This window comes from Podarcis bocagei, assembly GCF_964188305.1.
Source record: "Podarcis bocagei genome assembly, chromosome: 9".
Lineage (NCBI taxonomy): Eukaryota > Metazoa > Chordata > Lepidosauria > Squamata > Lacertidae > Podarcis > Podarcis bocagei.
Window position 1 is genome coordinate 76,674,185 of NC_138134.1, and position 12,064 is coordinate 76,686,248.

The 12,064-nt window shown below is 45.0% G+C and overlaps 1 protein-coding gene across 1 annotated transcript in view; it reads right to left on the bottom strand.

Annotated features, from left to right (window-relative positions):
• Positions 1–622: 622 nt before the first annotated feature.
• Positions 623–12,064, bottom strand: part of ALMS1 (ALMS1 centrosome and basal body associated protein) — a gene marked incomplete at its 5' end in the record, with an annotated part of 40,913 nt that continues 29,471 nt past the window's right edge. The window contains 2 exons of the mRNA XM_081207527.1: positions 623–718; positions 6,001–6,100. Coding sequence (XP_081063653.1) covers positions 674–718; positions 6,001–6,100 — 145 coding nt within the window. The 3' untranslated portion in view covers positions 623–673. The remainder of the gene's footprint in view (positions 719–6,000; positions 6,101–12,064) is intronic.

The following is a 12,064-nucleotide window of genomic DNA, read 5'->3' on the forward strand; positions in this document are numbered from 1 at the left end:
GTTCCCTAGGTGTGGCTGCTGCCGCATGCTGGCAGTTTCTAGGAGCCACAGGTGAGAGCTGAGTGCAGAGTGGGGACCAAAGGTCAACAGACTACCCCAGAAGGAGCATGACATGTGCCCCGCCAGAAGTAATACCCCTCTCCTAACACCCTGTATACCCTCACATGGAGCAACGCCAAAAGAAAACGAGAAGTAGAAGTACTGGAAGTCAGAGTCTTCAGATATTTAATTTTTTCAGAAGTAGAAAAACAAAGATACAGGGGAGCAACTCAACTATAAAAAAGTACAAAACACCCCAAAATTCAAGTATCAAATAAATAAACACACACACACATATACAAACAAATAAAACCCACTGATTGCATTGTTCTGATAAATTAATCCTAAGCTACTATGATCTCGGAGAGTAAATGCACACTACTAAAAGTCAATTATTTATCGGAAACCTGTTTTTAATCCTCGTGAGATTCAAAATACATAGAAGCAGTCAGATTATGCTAGGAAGGACACCTCAAAATACTAATTAACATTAATGAAACCTCTTTTGCATAATTGGAAAACCACCCGAGTAATCTGTTCATACACTTTTCATCTCAAACAGGGAAGGTGGTGAAATATTCAGTAGGTGTGATAGGTTTTATTGAAATAAAAGGTTGCTTGCTTGTTTTCGACATCACTCCCAAGGTACTTTTCTTCCCAAAATATGGTTGGTGACTTTCTGCAGAGAAAGAAAACGAGAAATCCGTTAGCCTTATCATCACTGCGATGCCATGATGATACCCATGCAGAGAGGGCAAACCTCCTGCTGTCACCAAGCATCCCTCCTCTGCCCATCCATCCTGTGCCGTGGAAACGGAAGCCTTGAGAGGACGGCAGAGTGCTGAAAAAAGGTGTAGCACAGGAAATAATAGTAATAATAATAATTTATTATTTGTACCCCTCCCATCTGGCTGGGTTTCCCCAGCCACTCAGGCGGCTTCCAACAAAGATTAAAAATCCATCAAAATGTCACACATTAAAAACTTCCCTAAACAGGGCTGCCTTAAGATGTCTTCTAAATGTCAGGTAGTTGTTTATCGCTTCAACCTCTGATGGGAGGGCGTTCCACGGGGCGGGTGCCACGACCGAGAAGGCCCTCTGCCTGGTTCCCTGTAGCTTTGCTTCTCGCAGTGAGGGAACCGCCAGGAGGCCCTCAGCACTGGACCTCAGCGTCCGGGAAGAACGATGGGGGTGGAGACGCTCCTTCAGGTATACTGGACCGAGGCCATTTAGGGCTTTAAAGGTCAACACCAACACTTTGAATTGTGCTCGGAAACGTACTGGGAGCCAATGTAGGTCTTTCAGGACTGGTGTTATATAGTCTCGGCGGTCACTCCCAGTCAACAGTCTAGCTGCCGCATTCTGGATTAGTTGTAGTTTCCGGGTCACCTTCAAAGGTAGCCCCACGTAGAGCGCATTGCAGTAGTCCAAGCGGGAGATAACTAGAGCATGCACCACTCTGGTGAGACAGTCCGCGGGCAGGGAGGGTCTCAGCCTGCGTACCAGGTGGAGTTGGTAGATGTGGTGACAAGAGCCTGGCTTCCGGTTCAGTCCAAAAGCCCTTCTAGCCCAGAATCCTGCTCTCACAGCAGCTAACTAGATGTCTATGGTAAGCCTGCAAGCAGGACTTGACAGCAACAACACTCTCCCAATTGTGATTCCTGTGATGGCCTGGGATTCGGACTCGGAGGCTGAACCTGAGGGATCCCAGCCTGCACAGGAGTCCCCGCCTCCAGAACCAGCTGATCCGGGGCTGGGGCCTGAGCCTGAAGGGTCCTCACCTGTGCTGGATCCTCAGGTGCAGGCACCAGCTGAATCTGCTCTGGCCCCTGAGGTGATGGAGGACACATTGCCTGCAGGTGCTCCTCTCTCAGTCCTGTCAGGGAAAGGTGAGGTTGCCTCTGGGTCCGGTAACCCTCCAGCCTCTCCTGAGCTGCAGAGGCTCAGGGCAGAGAGGCAGAGGGAACTAAGTTCCCGCAGGAGGAGTGCTCACCTCCAGGCCAGGAGAGGCGAGTCACCTGTGGACCGGGGCCGCCCTATGCCTCGGGGCAGATAAAAGCCACCCAGTCCCAGGTTGCGGGAGCAACATTGTTGGTTGCTAGTTCCTGCCTGAACCCTGTCCTGCTTTTCGGCTGGAGCTCCTGACCCGCCCTGGCTCCCTGCTTGCAAGCCTGTTCCTGACTTCACCCGACTCCCTGCCCTGCACCCAGCTTCAGCTACTACAAAATGCCTCCCCGTTGTACCTTTGACCACGGACCGGACTTGGACCTCACCTCTCGGGTAACCCACGGGACCAGCACAATTCCCAACAAATTGTATTCAGAAGCATACTGCCTCCGAAAACATGGACAACTAGCTTTTGGAGAAATTATCAAAGCGGTTAAAACACAGTCAATAAAAAAGGCCAGGGTCCAAAGAGCCATTTCGGCTTGTGCTGCTCTAGAAGAATTTGGTTTTTTAAAGCTATGAATTGCTGGCCCTCATTGCCATGGTGGGAGGCTGCAGGCTTTGCATCTGTGGCCATTTCATTATGTTTACTGCAGTGCCGCCCTGTGGCGAAAAGTCAAATTCACAACTATATTTCCCCCCTGTTTTTCCAACTTTGGTGGTTTACCATGGCTTGCTGAAACAGAATCTTTTTTGGTGGTGTAAAAAAAAACAACAGTGCTGCAAAAATGCCTGCTTGATGTTAACATGCAGGGAGTCACTTACCACATTAAAAGACTGATTCCTTGCAAATGTCGGTTCTTAACGAGACGTTCTTATGCCACTTTACTTTAAACACATGTTAAAATACAGGCTTGGGGAGGGGGGGTCTGTTGATAAAGACTGGTCTTTTTTATTTACAAAATTCACAGCATTGTTCTGGTGGGTGTAACTCCACTGGATATAGAATATTTTAGTCCAGGGCGCACACCTGGTCAGGATTTAGTAATGACTTGATTTAGAGCTTCACCTGCACTCTGTTGTGTTCATTGGGCTCCTGGCTTGTGGGAGGACTTCACATGCAATGGGAAGAAGCCCATGGGCTTTCCCTAATGTTATATTGCAAACCGCCCTGTGATTATCTTGTAAACTGCCTTGTGATCACTGGACAAAGGGCTGCACCGAAATTTATAAATTAATAAGTAAATAAATATTCACAGCACTCTTACATAACAACCTCAATTCTACCTCCCAAAACCAAACACACACACACACAAACACACTCACACAAACAAGCAAACAGCAAGGAAAGTTCAATCAGTTCTGCTTTGACATTCTTCCCAGTCCATTCCCTGTGCCAGCAGCAGAGGCAAGAAGGTCAACAATGCCTTTTTTATTTTGTTTGTATTAAATCGCAGTGCAAAACTTGCATTTATGGGGGCCCATAACGCGATTTCATAAAAGTGAGGGATTGCCAGCTACCAAATGCTTACGACGAGCATTTATGGACCTTTTCTGCGTTGCAAATTGCATTTTATGTACGGGAACAGTTAACATGCAGCCGCTTTGCTGAATGGATCATTAAATCCCGGGCCGTGAGAAAAGCTTCCTCCAGGAACCTTGTCCCTACAAGATCCGTTATGGCTTCTTACCCTCCGAGCTACTTTAGGAATCTACTTGGGTGGAGAAAATGGGGTATCAAATGCCGTCAATGCAAACCTATAGGGCAGGTTTCTGTGGGGGGTTCTGTGGAGGCTGTTGTGCTCCAATTCCCATTGGCCCAGCAGCCAGCATGGCCCATGGACAGAGATGAAGGAAACTGTAATCTAATGACAACTGGGGGCCCCTGTAGCTTGACACCCCCTGATATAAGAGATCCCAACCCTGCCCCTCCTTTTTTATTTTTAAAATAAATATTCTAACTTCCCTGGCTTTTTTCTGGCCCGTGTAGGACCAGTCTGGTGGTCACCAATGCAGCCTTGGTGAAGACTTGACGTTTTCATCCCCAAAAAAGTTTTTGATTTCAGTTTCCACTGAAATGAGGCTGCATTTTAATGTTTTTATGTTGTATTTTAATCTTGTTTTTAAAGCTGTATTTCAATGAATTGTTTTTTATATTTGGTGTTAGCTGCCCTGAGCCTGGTCTTGGCTGGGGAGGGCGGGGTATAAATAAAATTATTTATTATTATTATTAGTATTATTAGTATTAGTATTTTCTATTTAAAGCCTGGAAAGGCTGCAGGATTAGCATGCTGAAGGTCTCCGGTTCAATCTCCGATGACTTCAGTTAAAAGGTAGTAGGACTGGGGGGGGGGGGGGAGAGAACCTCTGCCCCCAAGCCCTTAGCAGAGCCACCACTTGCCAGAGAAGAGTGGACTAGGTGGACCAATGTTCACATTCCTTGTACTGCAACTTCAAATGTTTAAAGGGAAAGATGTCGTTCAGTGGTAGAGCACATGTTATAAGAACCAGGTTCAATCCCAGAGGGTTTTAGGTAGGAGAGTCAGAAAAGGCTTCAGCTGGGGATCTTAAAGAGAGCTGTTGCCGGTCAGAGTAGATGGCACTGGTAAAGGACCCCTGGATGGTTAAGTCCAGTGAAAGGCAACTATGGGGTGTGGTGTTCATCTTGCTTTCAGGCCGAGGGAGCCGGCGTTTGTCCACAGACAGCTTTCCGGGTCATGTGGCCAGCAGGACTAAAGCGCTTCTGGCGCAACGGAACACCATGACGGAAACCAGAGCTCACGGAAACACCGTTTACCTTCCCGCCACAGCGGTACCTATTTATCTACTTGCACTGGCATGATTTCGGACTGCTAGGTTGGCAGGAGCAGGGACAGAGTAATGGGAGCTCACTCCGTCACGGGGATTCGAACCGCCGACCTTCTGATTGGCAAGCCCTAGGCTCTGTGGTTTAACCCACAGCACCACCTGCGTCCCTTTATACAGATGGCACTGACAACCGGTTCAATTCAGGAGGCAGCAATGGCACATGTTCATGTGCAGAAGCCAGGCATTCCTGATTGCATTGGCGCATGGCAGCAGCATACCTGGGCAGTTTCCCTCGCTCTGCCCCTCCTAGGCAACATCGCCTTTTAAATGAGTGCTTGTTTTGTTGACCCGGGCGGTATATGGAGGGTTGAAAAGTGTGGTCGCCGGGGATAAATCACGGCATTGCAAGAGAGCCTCTGGTCTGCCAAAACTCCCATTTCCCCACTGAAAAACTGAATCAGGTGAAGTCTGAACATAAGAAGAGCCTGCGGCCCATGTGGATCTCACAGTGGCGCCCAGAACAAGAGCACTCTTCCTTCCAACAAATTTGCTGTGGTTGCTTTTGTCGTCTCTACAGATTTTAGGGACTGGGGGAGGGGGAAGGTCATCATATTTGATGCATGGAGCTAATCTGGGCAGCAAGCCAAGTACCGTATTTTTCGCTCTATAAGATGCACCAGACCATAAGACGCACCTAGTTTTTGGAGGAGGAAAACAAGAAAAAATAATATTCTGAATCTCAGAAGCCAGAACAGAAAGAGGGATCGCTGCACAGTGAAAGCAGCAATCCCTCTTGCTGTTCTGGCTTCTGGGATAGCTGTGCAGCCTGTATTCACTCCATAAGACGCACACACATTTCCCCTTACTTTTTGGGAGGGAAAAAATGAGTCTTATAGAGCAAAAAATACGGTACTTTAGATGGAAACTGCAGGAAACATTTCATTGTGACCATCTGATCACTTGGGAAATTCTGTTTATCCCAATGCAATGAACTTCCTTAACTCTCTTGCTCTCCAAAGGACACTGAGAGAAGACTGGGCTGTTGTGGAAGCAAGTGGGGGCTGGGAGAAAGTATCTCAGCACTACAATGAGTTACTATGACTTTAATGAATTGTATTAATTGACTTGCAGCTGTTGTTTGCTTTATTTATATGCTACTGCGTTTGATTGTTGTTTTAATTCTACTGTGATTACTGCGTGCCGCTTTGAGCTCGATATTAGCTGTTGGAAAAGCAGTACAAGTATAAACCAAGTCAAGGCACCTACCATTTTATAAAGCTGAGCCTTCAAACGATTTGTAGAATAGTCGGATTTTCTCTTTTCTTCTTCCCGTCTTTTTCGCACCTCAGGCAGCTGCTCATAGATGCTAAGAGAGCAGAAATAAAATGAAGGGATTACTCTAAAGAAATCAGTCCCAAATGAATCAGCCATTGCCCTGCTGAGTGAGTGCAGGGTTATATGGAGAAGAAAGAGGGAGCTTAAAAGAGCCAAGGTAATCTCTTTGGTACTCGGGTCTGAAACAGAGACCTGACCTGCTGGATCTCAGGTGATCTGCTGAAGCCTAAAATTGATTAAAAGCCTCTTTTGAGCCTGACTGCTCTTCTTTCAGTTACTCCCTTTGGCCAGTGCCAGGCTGAAAGCTTTTCTGACAAATCCCAGATTCAGGATCTGCTGTGGGCTCAAATTGCAACAACTGACCTCTCTCAGTTGTGGTTTTCCAACTGATCAGGCTTGCTAGCACTCACAGAAACGGCCCCAGACCATTCTACAGAATTCCTTATTTGTTTTTTTTATATAAATATTTTATTGCCAGTTTTTAACAAAAGAAAATCACCAAACATATAAAATACCATCACCAAAAAGTAGCAAACAAAGAAAACATAAGTAGACAAAAACATAAACATAGAATAAAGAAGATCATAACCGTTCATACATTGTTTTTTCATGACTATCTGGACTTCCTCACATCTCCCTTTCCTGCGTTCTCCAGAAAAAGTTATAAACAGCAATTTATTACCTTATTTCAATTCTTATTCTCTAATTCTCATATATTATGCCTCAAACTTTAAGTATTTTTATCAGATGCTTAGCTGCTTGATTTAGACATAAAATTACCTCAAATTTCATCTTTATCATTCCACTTATTCTCATATATCTCTCATCTGAATTGCTGATGCCATGTTATTTCCTTCCGTGCACTTTCTTAACATTCATACAGTTTATAAAATTTTTGTAGATAGTCTTTAAACTTTTTCCAGTCCTCTTCCACCGCCTCTTTTACCAGGTCTCGGATTCTGCCAGTCATCTCGGCCAACTCCATGTAGTCTATCAGTTGCGTCTGCCATTCTTCCAGTGTGGGCAAATCTTGTGTCTTCCAATGTTTTGCAATAAGTATTCTTGCTGCTGTTGTCGCGTACATAAAAAAGGTTCTGTCTTTCTTTAACACCTTCTGACCGACAATGCCCAAGAGGAAGGCTTCTGGTTTCTTAGGGAAGGTATACTTAAATACCTTTTTTAACTCGTTATAGATCATTTCCCAGAAGGCCTTCACTCTCGGACATGTCCACCAAAGGTGAAAGAATGTTCCTTCAGCCTCCTTACATTTCCAACATTTATTATCATGCAAATGGTATATTTTTGCGAGCTTGACTGGGGTCATGTACCACCTATATATCATTTTCATAATATTTTCTTTCAAGGTATTACATGCCGTGAACTTCACACCGGTGGTCCATAACCTTTCCCAGTCAGCAAACATAATGTTGTACCCAATGTCCTGCGCCCATTTTATCATGGCTGATTTAACTGTTTCATCTTGAGTATTCCATTTTAGCAACAAGTTGTACATTTTTGACAGTACCTTAGTCTTAGGTTCTAACAATTCTGTTTCTAATTTCGATTTTTCCACCTGGAATCCTATCTTTTTGTCCAAATTAAAAACCTCCTTAATCTGAGCATAATGTAACCAATCTCGCACTTTATCCTTTAATTTCTCCAAACTCTGCAACCTCCAAGTATCTCCAACTTTTTCAATTATTTCCCAATATTTCGGCCATTCGGCCTCCATATTGAGTCTTTTCCGAGCCTTAGCCTCCATTGGTGACAACCACCTTGGAATTCCTTATTTGGCTCATTTTACTGTAAAATAAGCACCAGAAATCAGGGCTGTAACAGGACTGAAACCTGGATTTACAGGATTTCTAGCTGGGGACTGGACCTGAACTGCCATCCTCCACCCACAAAAGCTGAAGATTTCAAAGAGTGTTGGTTTTTAATCAGGATGGGCAAGGTTCCTAAGCCCATGGACTTGTTGGGATGCGTCCGGGGAGATGGGGGCATTTGGCAGGCCCCCAGCTGTCTCCAGCCACCGGCCGGCAGCTGGGTGAACTCCGGTTCCCGGAACAGCATCAATTAGCGACTCGAGCCTCTGATAAGAGCGTGCTCAGCTTCTGGACATATCAGCAGAGTGAATAAATCTTCACAACAGAAGTGGCGGACAGAGACATGTGTAAGCATTATTTACAGGCGTTTATTCAGCATAAAGGTAAAGGGACCCCTGACCACTAGGTCCAGTCGTGGCCAACTCTGGGGTTGCGGCGCTCATCTCGCTTTATAGGCCGAGGGAGCCGGCGTACAGCTTCTGGGTCATGTGGCCAGCATGACTAAGCCGCTTCTGGCGAACCAGAGCAGTGCACGGAAATGCCGTTTATCTCCCCGCCGGAGCGGTACCTATTTATCTACTTGCAGTTTGACATGCTTTCGAACTGCTAGGTTGGCAGGAGCAGGGACCGAGCAACGGGAGCTCACCCTGCCGCGGGGATTCGAACCGCCGACCTTCTGATCGGCAAGTCCTAGGCTCAGTGGTTTGACCCACAGTGCCACCTGTGTCCCTGTGAACTATTCAGCATAGTTCAGGAACAAGGGAAAAACATGTCTGCTTCCCTTCATGTCCAGCAAAACAGCAGTATAGGCAAAAGCAATATACAAACGGAAGTTCCCAGCAGAACTGTGCTGAAAGTAAACAGGCATGTGACACACAACAGGCACGCTTGTTCCTTTTAAGGTGGAATGGAACTATATCCTAACAGGGCCCCTTAAAGACAGATGACAGCTACGGTTGCTTCTCGGAGCTCTAGCAACAGCCAGGATTCCAGCTGTTAGCAGCTGTCCAGTGGGAGCCAGGAGTCAGCAGTCAAGGTGGAAGGCAGACCTGGGAGGACAGCCAAGGAGTCAAAGCTAGGAAAGGCTTACTGTTGCCTAGACTAATTCCCAGCCTTTCCCAGAAAGCTTTTATAGTTTGTCCTAGTGAGAAGATGCTCTAAGTCAGAGAGAGCCCTAGTGGTTCATCGCACAGGACAGATGTGCAGAGAGAGCTGTGCTTCAAGCTCCGACATCTCCCAAGGCCCCCTGCCCAAGAGAAAAGAGTGACGGCAAAGAACTTGGTAAAGATTGCAGGAAAAGCAAAATGATGGTTGAACGGTTGCAGAAGCAGAATAAAGAGTAATTACGCTTACGCAGGAGAACGGCTGTGAATCACTCCCAGCGCGTTCCTTAAAATACACCCCCCCCCCCGATTCCCAGCTCCAAAAATGAAGTATCTATCAAATCCCCTTTAGCAGTTAAAGGAATGAGCTTGTTAGAAAGAAAGAAGAGTTATCTGTTTGAACATTCCCTGGGGGGGATCTGATAAATATTGCAGAGAAGAGTAAAACAAACAGCTCATTTGGAATAAAGACAGGATGTGTCCCTCGGTGATTACGTTCTCACCACTTCATCTGTCCCCACAATCCAGTAACCTGATCATCTGTCTGATCCCTCCTCCCCCCCATGCACATAATACATATTTGGAAAACTGCCATTAATAAACAAACGAAGTCAAAGCCAGTTTACTGCTGAACAGAAGATCAGGCTTTACAACCTACCATAAACAAATCCCTATTCTTTAGGCATTAAAATACCCTGGCTAAAAATGTATGTATAGCCAAAGCTGGAAAGATTTCTGTTCCTGTAACTTTTGTTCCCACAGGAGACATATCCAGAGATGGCCTAACTGCAGAACAAGGCAAGATGTGTGCCCCAGGGAGATAATTTAGGGTACCATTGAAGATTAAGAGACAGGTCTTACCTTGTGATGAGGTGAGAATATTCTCCGGAAAATAGTCTTGAGAATGAGAATATTCTCGAGAATATTCTCTGCTAGAAAATTCTCTGGAGAATATTCTCCACAAACTGTAAATTCTAATGTAAGAACCAGTTTTACAACCCACATTTTAAAAAAAAGCTAGTAAATAATACGTCAAGCGGCGATATTGCCAGGGTAAGAAATGAATAATGTTTGAGAAGTTAATATAAATTTATAAACATTTGAGACTTGTTACTTAAAGCCTATTTTTTAATAATTTTTTTTCTTGTGACAATTTATCACTTATAATTTAAATACGTTGTGTGACTTGTCTAAGCAGATAGTAATTTGCATTTCTGATGTTATGAAACTTGTCATTACTGGTTATTTGTGTTTTATTTTCTGGAAATAATAGCCTTTGTTTTAACCTTTATATTGATTTTATTAGAGTTGCACTGAACATACTGTACCATGTAGATATACTTATTAAAAGAACATACTCAAGTAGTGGACCTGAGGTTTTTTTTTATATATTTCTTTTACTTTAAAAGCTACATTTCATACATACACAACATAATTAGAATTCAAAGTTGATGGTAAATATACGGGTTAGTGGCAGGCTTAGTGATTAACCCGAGTCATTCATGTTGAATTTTCAATTTCAAGTTTGGTGTAAAAAATCAAAGAATGTGAATTCACTGCATTACCCCATTGAATAAAAGTATCTGTACAGTTTTTGGTTGCCATCTGAACAAGTTTACCCATGAATAAACATGTGTATTAACTAATTATATCATTTTCAATGCATTAAAATGAATATTGTCCTAATTTAAATGAAAATTCGCTAATATTCTCATTAATCAAGTATATTCTCGAGAATATTCTCCAAAAGATTATTCTCGAAAATTTAACATCACTAGTCTTAGCCGTAGTGCACAATACAGCAGAAAGGTGTTTTACACCTTTCAAGATAATAATAATAATAATAATAATAATAATAATAATAATAATAATAATAATAATAATAATAATAATAATTTATTATTTATACCCCGCCCATCTGGCTGGGCTTCCGCAGCCACTCTGGGCGGCTTCCAAAAGAATATTAAAATACTATAATACATCAAACATTTAAAGCTTCCCGAAACAGGGCTGCCTTCAGATGTCTTCTGAAAGCCTGGTAGTTGTTGTTCTCTTTAACATCTGGTGGGAGGGTGTTCCACAGGGAAGGCGCCACTACCGAGAAGGCCCTTGGTGCTGGACCTCAGTGTCCGGGTAGAACGATGAGGGTGGAGACGCTCCTTCAGATATACTGGACCAAGGCCGTTTAGGGCTTTCAAGGTCAGCACCAACACTTTGAATTGTGCTCGGAAACGTACTGGGAGCCAATGTAGTTCTTTCAAGACCGGTGTTATGTGGTCTCGGCGGCCGCTCCCAGTCACCAGTCTAGCTGCCGCGTTCTGGATTAGTTGTAGTTTCCGAGTCACCTTCAAAGGTAGCCCCACGTAGAGCGCATTGCAGTAATCCAAGCGGGAGATAACCAGAGCATGCACCACTCTGGCGAGGCAGTCCGCAGGCAGATAGGGTCTCAGCCTGCGTACCAGATGGAGCTGGTAAACAGCTGCCCTGGACACAGATTTGACCTGTGCCTCCATGGACAGCTGTGAGTCCAAAATGACTCCCAGGCTGCGCACCTGGTCCTTCAGGGGCACAGTTACCCCTTTCAGGACCAGGAAATCCTCCACACCTGCCCGCCTCCTGTCCCCCCAAAACAGTACTTCTGTCTTGTCAGGATTCAACCTCAATCTGTTAGCTGCCATCCAACCTCCAACCGCCTCCAGGCACTCACACAGGACCTTCACTGCCTTCACTGGTTCTGATTTGAAAGAGAGGTAGAGCTGGGTATCATCCGCATACTGATGAACACCCAGCCCAAATCCCCTGATGATCTCTCCCAGCGGTTTGATGTAGATGTTGAAAAGCATGGGGGAGAGGACAGAACCCTAAGGCACCCCACAAGTGAGAGCCCAGGGGTCTGAACACTCATCCCCCACCGCCACTTTCTGAACACGGCCCAGGAGAAAGGAGAGGAACCACTGTATGACAGTGCCCCCAGCTCCCAGCCCCTCAAGACGGTCCAGAAGGATGTTATGGTCGATGGTATCAAACGCCGCTGAGAGATCCAGCAGAACTAGTAAACAGCTCTCA